The following is an 18449-nucleotide window of genomic DNA, read 5'->3' as shown; positions in this document are numbered from 1 at the left end:
AAATATGTTTGTAAAATGGTGGTAAACAAAATAAATAAGCCTTGGCTAATTTTGTTGTGGGCTCTTTTCGGGCCAAGGCGCGTTTGGAACCCTCGTAACTTTTATTTTAAGTTTTCGACAATTATTACCACCATTAAATTAAATTAAATTATGACATAATCCTGACCTTTCAAAAGTGCTTGTAAAGTAAGCCTAATTGAAATAAATGAATTTTTGAATTTTGGTATTTTTTTTAGAATTTAAACTATCGTGAGTGTTATTCATATTAATTGATTATGAAACACGGCTAAAACACACGTGATATTAGGTCGGAGTATTTTTTTATATAAGGATATTTTAAATGTAAATCTATTTGACGAAAAGGGTTTGGGTGTAATGTGACAAGCGTCGTACAGGTGCGTTGGTGTATGAAACTGATGAAACGTCATCATCATCAGCGATGGACGTCCACTGCTGAACATGGGCTTCTTGAAAGGACTTCCGAACCAGCGATCTGTGAGAATACTCCGGCTTCGTGGTGAAACAAGCATAGAGCTTTTCTGTCAGCAGGCCTATTCACTAATTTGGTCTCTACAACCTATTAAAACACACGTGTCTCAAACGGTGAAGGAAAACATCGTGAGAAAACCTGCACACCAGAGAGTTTTCTTAATTCTCTGCGTGAAGTCGACACTCAGTCAGACAGAGAATTAAGAAAATTTTCTGATATACAGGTTTTCTTCCACATTCACTATAATTCACCAAAATTCTCGAACTTAACAAATATCAGTCCGCAGTCTGCTGGTCCCAGACCTTCCATCTTCTAATCATAAACCTGCACCATCACAGTTTCAGTTGTTTTTCAAATTGCAATTTTTAGTGTGGTCAAAGCAGTGGCGTAGCCACCGCCGTATCAGCCGTATCAATAATACGGGGCCCCCGGACTGCAAGGGCCCCTTACGTGTAAATGCAAAATTAGTAAAATGTTGGTAATCCACAATCTCACTGAATCTGGTGCTTCCCGGAAAAAGCGTATATAAAAGCTGTAAGATCCATGATAGCCCAGTGGATATGACCTCTGCCTCCGATTCTGGAGGGCGTTAGTTCGAATCCGGTCCGGGGCTTGCACCTCCAACTTTTCAGTTGTGTGCATTTTAAGAGATTAAATATCACGCGTCTCAAACGGCGAAGGAAAAACATCGCGAGGAAACCTGCATACCAGAAAATTTTCCTAATTCTCTGCATGTGTTAAGTCTGCCAATCCTAACCATTAATTACCTTTTTTTTTTCGTGGGGAAATCCTCATGGATACCTCCGCGCCACGGGGAGGCGAGAAACCATTAATTACCTAACCTAACCTAACCTAACCATTCATTCTGAGAGGAGACTCGAGCTCAGCAGTGAGCCGAATATGGGTTGATAATGATGATGATGACACGTAAGGGGCCAGGTAGACGATGCCTATTCACTTTTACTTTGAAGGTCTTTAAATAGGATAATTACTCATATCAAAGGAGATGGTCCAAAATTAAATGGAGCCCAGGTTTATTCATTGTACCCTGGCGGAAATAAAAGAAAATATTTTTGTTAACTATTTTTGATTATACAATTCTACGAATATACTTTAATTCTTTCGAAATAATATTCATTCTTGCCAAAGAAATGCATATTAATAATGGCGAATTGATGATGTTTTCAACAAAGTGGTCGACTTGACGTTTGCTGTCAATTGTCATGTCATAGTTGCTCTATGGGCGCCATGTTAGTATATGTATAACACAAAAATTGGGTTTAAATATTATTTATTTGTTTTTTTTTTAGTGAGATTTATTCACTTACTTAGTTTTTAATAAAATCCTTGTATTTTTTAAATTTTTATGATACAGGGTACAAGAGTATATATATACCTCTCATATAAGCAAATAAGGGTCGAAAATATATCGATATCAATTAATGAAAGTGAATCATAAAAAACTTAATTTAAAAATTATGTGTTTAATAAATTTTACCATACGTCAAAAATGGTGTCCTCCATTTTGTGACGTCACGACGCTAATTAACGTCACACTAATTACTAACTAATAGTTTTGGTAAACTCCCCGTTTGGTAAATATTTAGTGTTTAAGTGACGTCATGAAAAAGTTAACATATAAACCATCATGGCCGTCTGTAATTTGGTTCATATTGTCAAAAAATATATAATTTTACGTATTCCTGTCTCAAAAAAATATTATAACTATTTTTCAATCTAGTAGAACGCAAATAAACAATTTTAGTTCTTTTTAAAAAAAGTGCCATTTTGGTCCTATTATAAGTGTCATGGAACACAAACGCCGGAAGGGCATTCCAAATTTTTGGTGTACCAATACACAGAATTGTATATAAATTAAGAGTATGCTAATAGAAAAGCAATTTTCTAAAAGTAACAGGATATCTGCGATCAATACTTTCGGAGCTACAGGGATTTAAAGAGTCAGATTTGCGGCGCTGCCGCGGATCCCTGAAAAACGCTCCATATAAAATGGTACGAACTAGTGACGTCGTTGGCTCGCTGATCGTTAGATTTGTATGTGTGATATTCAAACAAAATCACTAATATCTTTGTTATTTGTGCGCTTATGTTTGTAGTTCATTTATTGAAAAATGTCACATTTAATGTAAGGAAGCTAAAACTGTATGAATTTTCATCTAATTACGATAAAAAGTTTGATAGATTTTGAAATTTTATAATCTTATTTATTTTGCAAATATCCAGACATTCTTTGCTTTTTTTGTAAAAATTAGTTAACATTGACCTTATTTACCCGAATGTATCATAAAAATCAATATATTCAAACCTAGTCATCATCCCCATTATTGATTACCTATTATATTATTTACGTAATTGTTATTAGTGTTAAAATTTGAAATACAAATTATGAAAAAAGTTTGTATATGCAGATGTCAAGGAGATGCGTGACGTTTGTTTTTTTTTCATGGGTTTCAGCGGCTTTACTACGTTTGTAAAGACTCACTCTGTATGATCTTTACTCTGTGTGCCAATACTTGCGAAATTGACCTTTATAAAATACGTCAAATAAGCCTACTTTATAAGTAATGGAATTAATTTATATGATGTCATGTTTCTAAAAGAGTAAAAAAATCTTTTGTAGGTTTGGGTGTACTCTTCTATAACAAGATCCCCAGGACTGTGATGGACCTGCCAATATATAGCTTTAAGCAATGTGTCAAAAAATATTTACTTAGTCGAGGTTACTGCAACATTGATGAGTTCCTTAAAGATAAAAGCGCTTGGAGGCCATTGGATCAGCTTCCACCTTCACACAAAAAGTAAAACTATAAGAAATTGTAATGTTATCATCAATTGTAAATTATAATACTGTATGATTTAAAAAAAAAAAACTGTTGAGTTTCTTGCCGGTATCTTCTCAGCAGAACCTGCCTTCCGAACCGGTGGTAGAATCTTTACAAATAGTCAACTGTGTGCTTGTAAACTGAGCCTACTTGAAATAAATGATTTTTGATTAAAATTTTCCGTAAAAAGTCCTAACCCAGCTATGGGAAGTCTATGGTGTTACAACGCCGTGCTTTAAAGAGCACGTTAAGCCGTCGGTCCCAGATATCATCACCATCATTGTGGTGGTTTAAGAATTTAACACTGTTTTAGCCCACCAACCTGCATAACAGCAGCTTGGTGGTTCTAAGCTCCATTTCTCCCTCCTATGAAGAAAAAGGCCTGGGAAAATTATGGGCTGATTTTAACTGAATAAGATAAGTTATAATATTAGCTATTAATATATTATTATTGCATTATAATTATTTGTTATAAGTAAGTAGATTACCTGTAGTATATTTTGTTGTACCAGCAATAAATAATAATTCATCATCATTATCAACCCATATTCGGCTTAGTGTTGAGCTCGAGTCTCCTCTCAGAATGAGAGGGGTTAGGCCAATAGCCCACCGGCCACCACGTTGGCCCAATGCGGATTGGCAGACTTCACACACGCAGATAATTAAGAAAATTATCTGGTATGCAGGTTTCCTCACGATGTTTTTCCTTCACCGTTTAAGACACGTGACATTTAATTTCTTAAAATGCACATAACTGAAAAGTTGGAGGTGCATGCCCTGGACCGGATTCGAACACATACCCTCCGGAATTGGAGGCAGAGCTCATATCCACTGGGCTATCACGGCTCTTAAATAATTATTAAAGTAGGTATTTAAATACAAAAATAATAATTATAATTCAATAAAAGTTATTTATATTCAACTCATCATGACATTGGAACACAACGAAAACCTTATTAATATAAATAAATATTATTACAACCATCATTTTATATAAAACTATAATATATAAATGCTGTACAAAAAAAAAAAAGAAAAACAATCGGCTTCCCTTTGCATCCGAACAAAAATCAACACTTAAACAAAACCTAATTCATCCACCGATCCATACGAACCCTTTAAAAAAACCGCAAAGACAATGCACCCGTACAAAAAACCGAATAAAATATCGCCTCACGTAGCGAATGGAGCCTTATGCAAACTTAGGCCACTCCCCCCCTAACACGCCCACGTGAAACCTTCCATCACTTTCCCGCACGACCATTTTCCTATTTCCCTCTCGCACGGATGCACAACCGCCTACGCGTTTTCAGCCAAGCGTTTTTAGTTGTCGCAAAGACATCGCGCGAGTCCGTCGTCTAGAAAACCGTCGGGGGCACAAAAAACACCGTAAAAAAAACCGGAAAAAACCCCCGCCATTTTTTATGCCGGTTTTTCCCAACACTATTAGTGGCGCGTGTGTGTCTATCCTTTTTTTGACTGTGGCTTTTTGAGTGATGTGCGTGCTAGTGTTGTTTGTTTTTGTTTGTGAAGGTAATTATCGATTATCGATACGATTATGAATTAGTGTAAGTGTGAGCGCGTATCGATTGATGTTTTAGATAGTATTTTCGATAGCTATCTATCGTTTCGCGGTATAATTATGATTGAACAAAAAACTGAATGCATTATACGTTTTGCGACCCTTTTTTATATTTATAGGGTCATGTTTATTAATTTTTTTACTTGTAATATGATTGTTACGAATAAACAACACTAAAGTAACAAAAGAATCATTGCAATGGTTATACGTATAAATTCCGAGCAAGCTTTACAAATATTTCTGAAAATCTTTTAAGTTTTTTTAATAATACTTAAGTTTCACTTATCTTTCTAATATAACTAATGTTCCCCTTCAATTGGTCGGAAAGACTATGCTAGGAGTAGATTCAAAAATACGAGTAGTCCAGCGGTTTCGAACCCGTGAACTCTCGGTTTTGAGTACGGTCCTTTTATCGCCGAGTCATTGAGGTTTTAATAGACAATTGAATTAGAGTTATATATAATAATAAGAGTGTCTATCAATCGGATTTCCACAATATTTATTTCGGATAGTGCATCTAGGAACTTTTCGATCTAGTTTCTCCTTCTCCCTTTTACCGTATATAATTAATTGCTAGTCATAGCAGTGATCTAGGTACATCCCTAGTTAGTTGATGTCCCTTTAACTCGTACGAGGCGTTTTGACTCTTCTTTCTTGGTTCGCAAGTATTCCTTCTAGTGTCCGTTTTCCCTACCACCACGTAAGGACTCAATACAATATATTGGATCACAGAATACGTAGTTGGACATGGAATTTTCCAGTTTTTCCTTATAGTGCATACACTAGTTATAAACCTTAGCCACACCACTGCCTACCACTTACAACATGAGTATCGTCAAGTCAAGTGTGAATGGGCATTTTCTAGGCAAGCGCGTTCTACCGTAGGCTATATCTTCGCTTACCAAAAGGCGTGATTTCAGTCACGCGCTCGTCAACCAAGCAAAATAGCTCACTGATTAGAACAAAATGCTCTTTAAAAATTGGGGTTGCTAATCCCCCAGCTACCCGTACCTAACTTCGGGATCCATATTCATTTCACCTGCCTGAACTGGATCCTAACTGAAAATCAGTGCTACATTCTTTTTTTTATTGAAAATGCGGCAAAATGCTGAGTAGGTTATGCCACATATTACAGGGAATTCTTTAGTGCTCCACTGTTTGAGTGGACTGTTAAGCCATAATATAATTTAGATTTAATGTGATATATGGCATTACTTAAAAATAAAGATCTTTCTTTCTTTCAAGTAAGTACTTATGTACTTAAATAGCTCGTGAATGTAAATAGAAATCGTGATAGCCCAGTGTATATACCTAACCTCTGCCACCGATTCCGGAGATGTAGGTTCGAAAGTTGAAGATGCATGCCCGGACCGGATTCGAACCTACGCCATTCGGAGCGAAACAAAAACCAGTATCTATCATGGCTATAGGAAATAAAAATATAAAAAAATATAAATGACAGGCAAGTAATGTTAAAAGTTCAAAAGCGCGACTGCTTCTTTCTTGCCAGCTTTAGAATAGAATCCGGCTTTCGAACTGATGGTAGAGTTACTTACTACGATAATCTGCACGTTTTTAAAAAAGTATGCAAACTATATCTTTAAGTACTTCATCATCATCGTCACTATCAACCCACATTCGGCTCACTGCTGAGCTACTCGAGCTGAGCTCGAGTCTCCTCTCAGAATGAGAGAGGTCAGGCAATCCACCACGCTGGCCCAATGCGGACTGGCTGATACATACACACATGTGTGCTGACGCGCACACACGCAGATAATTAAGAAAATACTCTGGTGTGCAGGTTTGTTTTTCCTTCACTGTTTGAGACACGTGATATTTAATTTATTAAACACACACCTGATTAGAACCCTCACCCTTCGGAATCCGAGGCAGAGGTCATATCCACTGGATTATCACGGTTTAATTTCTTACATTAATGTAATTACAATTACACCTTCTTAATTCTTCTTTTTACATAGAAACCTCTTCTATTATAATTTATGAATTTATTAGTCTGATGGGAAATCTATGGGATTTCTAAAGGCAGAACCGTCGGTTTTATGAGGATTCATGTAAATTCAAATTCAACCTAGTTTATTTCATGTAGGCTTACTTTTGAAATATTTTTGTATTGTAGAGACTCTAGCATCGTTTTTGAAGACACGATCCTACCGAGAAGAGTAGGCAAGAACCTGAGTAATTGCTGTTTTAAAATCTTTTTCATTTATATTATAAATTAATTGAAATTACAAATTATTAATAACGAACGGACGGTAGGAGGAAAGACTTCGTTCTTGAAGTCAGCTATTGACGGCCAATTATTCTCACGTTTGTGCAGCGCAAACGGCAGCGAAGTCGTTTCATAAGTCGAACCGCCATGCACGCAGTGACCAATACACGATCAGTTATTGTCGTGAGTGCTAAAGAAACGTGAGAATAATTGATCGTCAATGGCATGCATAAGATTCTGTTATTACAAATCCCGCGGGAACTATGTATTTTTTCGGGATAAAAAGCAGCATTTATGTTGCTCGATAACCTCCTTTATCATCCAGTGGGAGTCCCATAAAATTGGTTCAGTCGTTTTAGAGATTAACCAGGATAAACAGAAAGACAGACAGACAAAAAATTCAAAAAAGCTTATGTTTTTTATTATCGTGTAAATAGCTGCACTTGATAAAACACAAACAAACACAATTTAGTTTTTATGTAGATATTGATTTTACTTCTATTTCAGGAGTGATGATAAAATCCGCTCTAATTATTTCCAAGTTTCCTAGTCATTTGTCATAGAATAGTCATCGTCCGAAACGGCATAAAGCGGGAAAATCTTGGGCCTCCAATAATACCATCATTAATTAATTTTCATTAGGTGGTATGTACTACTTTTGATGTAATGGGAGAACAAAATATGAACAAACACCTATCTTCATAACTTATTGATCATTAATATAATTATGTACCCTCCATTGATGTGGAAAATTAGGATTAAATGTTAGATTTTGATTTTTAAAATCTATGTATTAGGTAAGTATAAAAAAAAACGCCTTACCCTAAATCTTTGATGTATGTATGTATGTAGTAGGTACTAAGTAAGGTTTGAAAGGTTTACTATCCACGTTCTATGGATATCCTAATCAGATTTTCATGATGTACCTATGTAGGTTGTAGAATACTACTCTACAAAATGGCTTTGCAAGTTTTTTTTTATTCAATGACAAATTAGCCCTTGAATGTTCACATCTGAACAGTACAAAAAATACATAAGTAGGTACATATAATATTTTATTTCTACTAATATTATAAAAAGGTATTATAGGAGGTAATCTCCTACAACTCGAAAGCCACGTTATTTGTGAGGCTATATTTTCGCGGGAACGGGAACTACGCGGATGAAACCGCATGGTGTCGATAATCTTAATAATATTACAAACGCTAAAGTTTGTTTGGATGTTTATTACTCTTTAACACCGCTACTACTGAAACGATTTGGCTGAAACTTGGAATGGAAATAGATTTTACTCTGGATTAACACATAAGCCCGGATAAATACCGGAAAAATCTACGGTTCCCGCGGTATTTGTGAAAAACTGAATTCCAGGCGCAAAATCGCGCGCGTCCGCTAGTTAATAAAAAAGGTGATCGCAGATCGGTTGCCCAGATATGTCAAAGCTGCAGATATAAAGTTTACACTATTTAGCAACTTTGTATCATATATTATCAGATTGGTTTATCACATTGGCACTAGAGTCAAACATTTTTATGGCTTAGTTAGAAGCGTGTACGGAATTTTGTATTACAAGAATTATAAACGGTAATATTACATGACTATTAATTATTTTATCATGACTGAAAAACATTTACAATGAAGGTCTTTAACGAAGACTGTTTTTGAATCAAAAATACAGTGCTAGGCAATGATATTTTCTACTACAGATGGGGCAATAGCACATTAAAACTGAGACGGACAAATGTGGAAAATTGACGCATTTCATTTAGTCGCTTATTATACAACGAACGTTATTTAAACAAATAATACCTAAATATCGTCTACTATATCGAGTTGTGTGTTCAGGATGTGTAAAAACTATATAAACATAAATATATAATGGAATTAAGGACAAAATTATGCATGTGTGCGCTCAGCGAAGTCACTAAATTTGGATTACTTTTTGCGGTGATTTTGTAGGGACGTAACCTATCCTTAGGGTAAAACTAGCGGACGACCGCGACTTCGTCCGCGTGAAATTTAGTTCTTCACAAATCCCTCGGAAACCATGGATTTTTTCGGGATAAAAAGTAATCTAAGTCTATGTGTTAATCCAGAGTAAAATCTATTTCCATTCCAAATTTCAGCTAAATCGCACCAGTAGTAGCGGCGTTATAAAGTAACAAACATCCAAACATAAATCCAAACATCCATACAAACTTTCGCGTTTATAATATTAGTAGGAAGTAGGATTATCATTGGCGCTAGGTCTGTTTCGGGCTTATGAAAATAATTAGGTGATTTTCATAAACTATACATTCATGTAACGAGGGCCATTATAGCTACAATGGATAATTATGTGCAGTGGCCTACAATACTTTTCTTACTACATTGATAAAAGCAATAAAATAATTAACAAAACTAGGTGAATAATATATATTTGGCGTTTGGCATGGCCTTCACAATTTTGTATCGACATGGCCTCCTAGAGTTTGTCTTTTTTAAGGCAGCCTAAATTTTTATAACCAATGCCATGAAGCTATTTAAAAAAAAAACTTGATTGTAGCACGGTTTACCTGCGTTATAATAAACATTACCAAACAACCTGTAGTTATGAAAGAAAGAAAGAAAGAAAGAAAGAAAATTATTTTATTTGGAGACACACACACAAAAGACAAATTAAAAAGTTATGAATAGCTTAGTGATAATATGGTTTGAGGTTTTATATTAAGTAGATTACGAAATAAGAGTATAAAAAATATGCATTGCTAAGTAATCGCGTGTCACTTCTACCTACATAATGACTTAATTAATTACTCTTTGCCCAAAAGTTACAAACACTTCGTGTTTACACAATATGCAAATGGACGTGTCTATAATTTGTAGCTCTACATCGAACACGACAACGTTTAATATCTATTTTTATAGTGTATTAGCATATTAATTGGTCTATTCTATTTATAAGCTAATAGCACCACTATTTAGGAATCTTTTTCACTTTTAAGTCGAACGTAGTAAGAGAATAATTTATTTGTAACCATTTGGATAAGTTTCTTTGATTAGGTACCTATTTTTATGGCTAGTTACCGCCCTACCGGCAAAGACGTACCGCCAAGCGATTTAGCGTTCCAGTATCATGTCGAGTACAAACCGTCAAGAGGTACTTAAAGGTAGAAATAACTTATGTGTCTTCCAAATGAGCCTGCTTGAATCTTATGACAGCCACTGACGATCAACTAATCTCACATGCCTGCAGCGCTCACGGCTTGACAGCCGATAAAACTGATCGTGTGATGGTAGCGATGTGCCTCATGCCAATCGCGACCAGCATGGCAAATTAGATTACTTGATCGTCAGTGGCTAACGTTAGATTGTATCGTCGCATAACATCAGATGAGATCGCATCGGGACTTAGGTAGGTATAATCGGTCAGTATTATTACTCTTTCGCTTAGGAAAGCAAATTCTACCAAAAAGATAAGTTAGCGGTTGCCCTTTTTGAAAAATATAAAAGTTTACAATTTGTTTTTTCTAATTGGTAGACTATTACTCTTGAAATACCAATTGCTACTTAACTCTTATACTTTTCCTTGTAATTTCTTTATAATATATATCCTACTTTCCTGAATTTTTTCACGTACCTATCCAAAAACAACCGTTTAGCCAGTTGACTCTTGACTCTAAAATTAGCTCTTAAAAGCTTAATATTTTACAAATTATACAGTTACCTGGTAAATATTCAGTGGTTAGTTTATGTGATTTCGTATCACGAGGTCCGGGGATCGAATCCTGAGTCGGGTTATGAGATACTGAGCTATTTTTATGCTAAGAAATCTTCAGTTAAGTAGGTATGCACGATTCCTGGAACTCGGCTGCCGAAGAAACTGAAGGGGGTGGCCCTTCAGTTTCTTCGGCAGTCGAGTTCCAGGAATCGTAAAATTTTCAGTGTTCCACAAATCAACCGGGTACATGATACCCGACCTCACTCGCGGCGAGTTAAATAAATGAAATGGCTACGTATATTCACGTATATATGTAGGTACCTACCGTGAAAGTTATGCGTCGCTATAGCTTGGCAACTTGGTTCGTAACACTCAGGATTGTCCGCGCGGGCCTGGAAGCGTGTACCGATGGATGAAAAACGCACGACTGATGCACCTCACTTCCCCGTACGCACGATATCACACCCGCGCAGTCTTTTCCCCCGTCGCCCGCAGCTCATGGCAGTGTCATCTACGAACTTGCCAGACCATAATCTAAATTTTCAGTGTTTTAAAAACCACCGGGTACAAGATACCCAACCTCACTCGCAGCAGGTTAAATAAATGAAATGGCTACTCTACGTACATTCACGTACATATATAGGTACCTACCGTGAAAGTTATGCGTCGCTAAGCAGCTATAATGTACGAACATCGGTAATTATAAGTGACACTCAATACTGCCGATTAAACAGCGTTTAACTTAAACGGTGCAAAAAATGTTAATACCACGCCGCAACAAAAGAGGTTGCGTTTTAACTGAAATACAATGTAATATTTTGTTATGCGACTTTATTGACTGAATTTCAGTGTTATTTTTGTTAACTCGGCAATGTTTCATGAAACGAAAGCTAATGGGTATGATGAGTAAGCTTGAATAAATTATTTTTTATGAGACTTTCGGGTCAATTTAACCACTTCATACATAAAAAAACTAATTAATAGGTACATAAACAACTGACATTTTCTGGATGTTTGTAAAATAAATGACAAAATAATAAATAAAATTCTAAATCAATTAATAATCTTTTAACATACTTATCATTACCAACCCATATTCGGCTCACTGCTGAGCTCGAGTCTCCTCTTTCCTTAGAGAGGGGTTAGGCCAGTAGTCCACCACGCTGGCCCAATGCGGATTGGCAGACTTCACAAACGCAGAGAATTAAGATAAATTCATCCACGGCTCTACCTTGACTATTTTTGTACTCAGTGTTAGATACCTACCTTTGCATTTGGATATGGAATATTTTCTTGTTTTGTTCTTTTTAGATCCCTTTTTACGTAGTCGGGTTATAGTTTTTAAACTTTTTTATTTATTTCATAGAAGAGATATAGGTATAAGATAAACTTTGTCGAATTTACCTTTTTAAGCTACTAGCCGACGCCCGCTATACTAGGTTTCACCCGCGTAGTGTCCTTGCCCATGGGAATACGGACATAAAATATGACTATGACACTCACAAATAACGTGGCATTCTATTGGTGAAAGAAATTTCCAAATCAGTTCAGTAGATCCAGAGATTCCCCCTCACAAACATTACCTCTGTATAATATTAGTATAGAAACAACAATGTCGTGTTAGTTACAACAAAATAACACAAGAACGACTGAACCGATTTGAATAAAATTTGGCACAGATATAGATTATAACCTGGATTATGATATGGGCTACTTTTTATCCCAATATTTTTACAGAAATGTGGTCTATGTAGTTTAAAAAGCGACGCACAGCTAGTATGAAGATACTTTTACAATTCGTTCCATACAGCTTAAGGTCGCCATTGACGGTCAATTATTTTCACGTTTCTGAAAAGCAAACGGCAGTACCCACGCGGGATACTATATAAACCATGTACGCAGTGACCATCACAGGATCAATAATAGTCGTGGGTGCTACAGAAACGTGAGAATAATTGACCGTTTGTGGCTAGCGTTAGACAATACTAAAGCAACGTACTATTTAGATAAGGCTTATGCCAAAATATGAATGGGCGGAGCTTAGGGTGGGCGTGCTAGGGGGCGTGTCCCGGCCGGTCGTTGACCCCTAGAGGATGCGATAACATGCCTCTATATGGCATGGTTTAGTAAGACCATTTGCAATTCTATGACCGCTAAGCACGGAAATTCCTGCTTAGGCTGATCGCCCATCTCTCGCCACCGTAAGCGAATGCCCTGTTAAGATGATCTCTCATTTAATAGCAAATTAATAGTGCATGGGAATTCCTGCTAATGGTGATTGCCCATCTGAACATATCGTTCACGGTATCGTATTGTATCGTTTTACTATTTTTATAGTCTACTAGCGGACGCAAGCGACTTCGTCCGCGTGATATTTAGTTTTACACAAATCCCTCGGGAACCATGGATTTTTCCGGGATTAAAAGTAGCCTATGTGCTAATCCAGAGTAAAATCTATTTCCATTCCAAATTTCAGTCAAATCGGTTCTTTAGTTGCGGCGTTAAAGAGTATCAAACATCCATACAAACTTTCGCGTTTATAATATTAGTAGGATGTATTGTTCTATCTCTAAGCTAATTTTCATTTAGATCTGATAGTAAAATATAGCATAAATTGCGAGCTGATAGATTGATAAAAGAACTTTTAAAAACGGTTCAGTGGTTTAGCCGTAAAATCATATAACAAACAGACAAACAAACTCTCTTTTCTATTTAAAATATAGGTATGTATCCATAAATAGATAAGTATGATCTATCATCAAATCTAGATCCGTTGTTAGAAATATATACCCTCATATTTTATTTAATTGTGATTTAAAATAAATGATAAATAATATTCACCTTTACTCATTAAACCATATAGGCACATAGGGTAGGTACCTAGTTGAAATGCGGTCAAACAATAAAAAAATATTGAATTTTTAACTGAATATTTTTGCTCAACTACCCTCATGTGTTATTTATTGTACCAATTATAAAAATACTTTTACAAATAGAAACCCACAGTATTTGTGAGTGTTATATAGGCCTTATTTTAGCCCCGTATTCCTACGGGAAACTACGCAGGTGAAACCATGGGGTGTCATATTATTAAACATTATAATATAAAAAATAGGTATCTAGGTACTAATACTAATAACCTATAACCTTTTTACAATGTTAAATGCCTGCCTAAGGAATGCTCTTCGTATACCTACTGCGGGACAGCCCCCTTAGCCAAGTGGCACGTCGATTCTCTTTCTACGATCGCTAACACTTCGAAAACGACATTTGCTATCGACAGATCTTGATCACTTGATCTGTCCATAGCAAATGTCATCCCCATACATCTTTCTTGTTTTGGAAGCGTTAGCGATCGTAGAAATAGAATCGACGTGCCACTTGGTTAGGGGGGCAGGTGCTGCAAACTCAAGGCCAAAATTGGTAAACAATATAATTGCGTAGTTTTTTTTTTATTTTTAGCCTACACCTATTATGTAAAATTATATCAAAAAGGAATAAATATTTAAACGCCTTTGAAGCAACTATAATTTTTTATATGTAAGATGATTGACAGTAATTGTAACTATAATATATGAAACTTACGGACTCGGTCAATCTTCTCTTTGGCTTATGTGCACTTCTGCCCTATCCCTACCCTACACTACCCTACACCCGAACATTTCAAGACCAAGATAAGCTAAATCCGTTCAGCCGTTCTCGAGTTTTAGCGTGACTAACGAACAGAGGTCCATGCCTTCCTTATGAGGCCCATAATAGAGTAGTTGACTCATATCAAATGTAATAAAACATTAATTTAGTGTAGTACATGGGATAAGGGTCCGAAATATATCGATATCAATTAATATAAGGATTTCTTAAAAAACTTAATTTGATAATCATTTATTTTTTCAAATTTCCCAAGCGTAAAAAACGTTGCCGTCCATTTTGTGACGTCGCAACTTGACGTCAAACGTCAAAGTAATTGTTAACAAATATTTTTGTCAAACGTCCCGTTTTTATAGGATTTGTTAAAGTGACGTCATAAAACTGTTGAAATATAGACCATCATGGCTGACAGGCGTTTTGGTTCATAATGTCAAATAAATATTTAAAAATTCTCTCTCCAATCTCAAAAGATATGATAATTTTTTTTCAATCTAGTAGAATGATAACTAACAATTTAAGACCATTTAAAAAAAGTGTCGACTAGCTTATTAGCGTCCAAGACTTCAATTTTATTTATATGTATTGACTAGTGGACGCCCGCGACTTCGTCCGCGTGAAACTCAATGTAAACTTTCAACTACCTCTACCCTACCCCTACAATACGTTGATATTTTTCATGCATTTTCTTTGCTATAAACCTCACGGAGCCCGAGACCTCTCCAACGAATGCAAAACCGTGAAAATCGGTTCGTGCGTTCTGGAGTTATAGCGTCAGGAAGGAAAATTAAAAAAGAAAAGAAAATTATTTTTATATATATAGATAACACTGAAAAAGTTTTTGTTTGTTTCAGATGCCACCAGTAGGACATCCGGACGAAGTTATGTATAATGTTGACAGAATTACATTTATTATATTATTTATATTTAAATGTACTTAGTGCAATAGTTGATTATATGTAAATTATTGATTAAATCAAAAGGAAAATATAAATTATTAAAAAAATCAAGTTGTTAAACGGGTTCAGTGTAATAAATTGTTTATCATTAAAATAATTTAGATACAATACGATTAAATAATTTAAATATTTTTTTTATAAGTTTTCAAAATCGGTTATTTGTAAATAAATAAATATTGTGAATTACAAACTTAAAAAAGACTAAATAATTTAACAGAAAAGTGTAAAGTTGATATAAAAGTGACAAAAATGACAAGATGATCAACCATTCACACTCCAACACAAGTGAACTTGAAAATATGTCACTCACATTATTAACAGAGAAGTGATACTAGTTGATGTAAAAGTGAATGTTTATTTGCGAAGTGTTTCAAAGTGCGAGTGAGAACATGCGGTATTTATGAGTGACTGTTGCGAACAGAGCTGTGGGATGTACACCACGTGGTACAGCCGCGGGGAGGGGGGGATGCACCACCACCAAATGGGTCAACTATACCACGGACCCCCTATGATAAAGACTGAAGCTGGTGTCAATAGTGACTGTATGATGGCTGTGGACTATGCACCCCCGATTAAGGTGAGAGTTAAGTTTAATTTAGATTACTTTTTTTTAACCGCTTTCCAAAAAGGAGGAGGTTCTACGTTCGGCTGTATGTATGTTTTTTTTTTATTTTTGAGAAAGAATACAATAAGGAATTTAAGCTAACTTATCCTAATAACACACAAATCATGGCCACGTGGAATGGTGGAAAGAATACTGGATGCATATCCGCGTGGACAGGCTACTCTTTTCCGCAAAAAAAGGTCTTTCAGCTCTTCTGTCACCAGTCGAGGCAACTAGCCGCGGCGAAATGGTTCGGTGAAATTCCACATTTCCCAGGGAACCAGCGTCAATCCATCAGGTCTCTTGCCATCATCCCGACTTATTCCTGACGACTCGATTAGCGCAGGAATATTTATTGTGGCAAGAGCCTTCTTTATTATGAGAGCCATGCCGAAATAGCCTACCGCCACTCCTTTGGCATGAAAACCCGTATATTCCTTTACTTACCTCTTTTCCACATGGACAATTATTGTCTCTAAGCACAATGGTGTACCCAGTCTGAGATTAATTAAGATTGGAGTTTTACAGTTCATGACAAACTGTTTAACATTGATTTGTTGGGTTTAAATGTAACCTTCTGAGTTTTATTATGGACCCCTTTAAATAATAAAAAATGTGTCTTGAAAATTATTAATTGAAAGTGGGTAATATGATATAGGAGCGGTAAGTTGAAAATTACAGCCAAGGCAATATTGCAGCTCGAGCCAAAGGCGAGAGCTATAGTAAGGAAGCAGTTGTAATTATCAAAGCGCACGTATGTCATACGATGTTTTATAACACATTTGCGAGGAAACACACTTTGAACACACTTTCTGAAAACGAATTTGCATCTTTGCCTGTTTTCCTTATAACATTTTGATACGCTTGTCATTTTTGCACAGATAACGAAGTGCGCACACCAGGGTTTGTTTTTTTTTAGACAAATGCACCAAAAACAGCCAGTATTACTAATAAAGCTAATTAATATTTTGTATTTCTGATACAAACATTTATTGTCAAAATTATTAAAATTACAGAGTTAAATGGCTTTTTTATTATATTTTAGTTCACAAAGTTAACTTTATTAATAAAATGTAGTGTACTTTTCTGACATAAAAACTCTTTGCCAAGATTTAAAAAAGTACCTACCGTTTGTTTTTAGGCGGATGACATGGTTTTATATTACATTACGGTATAGGTGGTGCATTTTACTTTACATTACGGCACATGTGCGTAAAGAGATACATTACGATATTGTTATAAATAAAATTATTTATATTAACCAATATTATGGAACCGACGGGAATCGAATCCACGCCTCTTTGGCTATTGCAGTCTGAGCTTTCTTGCACTAAATATGGACTGTAAGTTCATTGGCAACCCTTACAGATACCCTACAGATCAAAACACCGCCATGTGACTTTGCGACAGCATTAGCATCGACAATATATTTATTCTATGGAATAATTTGCAAAGTTTTAAAGTTCTATGTTTTCTGCTTTGCAACAAGTATCCACTATTATATTATAATTTTTATATTGTTATTTTTAACCTGCTTACAACAATAAATACAAAAATAATTAAAGGCATACCTATAATTATTATCCTAATAACTATACAAATCATGCCCACGTTGAATGGTGGCAAGAAAAATTGCTGCATTTTCGCGCTGGTCAGCCAGGCTGATCCCTTGCACAAAAAATGAGCCAGCCCTTCTGTCACCAGTTGAGGCAAATAGCCGCGGTGAAATGATTCGGTAAAATTTTTTGGCACTGCGACTCCATGGCCCAAGGGTCTCCACGACAAAAGGTACAAATATGTAACCCTCTGTCAGAGAGGCATACTTGAGCCGCTTACCGGTTTCAGTTTTTTCTGCTGAAAAAATAAGGCATATCTTGATAACCTCAAGTACATCTAATCTAAATATATAAAACTCAAAGGTGACTGACTGACATAATTAATAACAACGCACAGCCTAAACCATTAGACGGATTGGGCTGAAATTTAGCATGCAGGTAGATATTGTGACGTAAGCATCCGATAAGAAAGGGTTTTTATCAATTCTACCCCCAAGGGAATAAAATAAGGGGAACAACAAAATTGACAAAGTTTGTATGAAACTTTGTCAATTTTGTTGGTGATTTGGCTGTAATTGGAATGAAAATGGATTTTACTCTGGATTAATACATAGGCTACTTTTATCCCGGAAAAATCTATGGTTCCCGTGGGATTTGCACCCCTATAGAAGGAAGGGAACCCCTAAGAACGCGGACAAAGTCGCGGGCGTCTGCTAGTTTATTCATATAAATTGCAGTTCTATATTTGGAGAATGAATAACAAAACGTCTTTTTCAGAATTTGGTTCCGCGTCAAATGAGCTATTGTTTATAATTTTCTTCTTAAAACTCACTTCTTGAC

General features: G+C 35.8%; 1 protein-coding gene across 3 annotated transcripts in view; it reads left to right on the top strand.

Annotated features, from left to right (window-relative positions):
• Positions 1-4638: 4638 nt before the first annotated feature.
• LOC112056645 (zinc finger protein rotund-like) overlaps positions 4639-18449 on the top strand; it is a 213620-nt gene continuing 199809 nt past the window's right edge. For all 3 annotated transcript variants that reach the window (XM_052889393.1, XM_052889394.1, XM_052889392.1), the window contains exons 1-2: positions 4639-4866; positions 15345-16026. In XM_052889393.1, the coding sequence (XP_052745353.1) occupies positions 15850-16026 (177 nt within the window). In that variant the 5' untranslated portion in view covers positions 4639-4866; positions 15345-15849. The remainder of the gene's footprint in view (positions 4867-15344; positions 16027-18449) is intronic.

Source organism: Bicyclus anynana, chromosome 25 (assembly GCF_947172395.1).
Source record: "Bicyclus anynana chromosome 25, ilBicAnyn1.1, whole genome shotgun sequence".
In the NCBI taxonomy this organism is placed as follows: Eukaryota; Metazoa; Arthropoda; class Insecta; order Lepidoptera; family Nymphalidae; genus Bicyclus; species Bicyclus anynana.
This window is presented reverse-complemented; position numbering and strand designations above follow the sequence as displayed.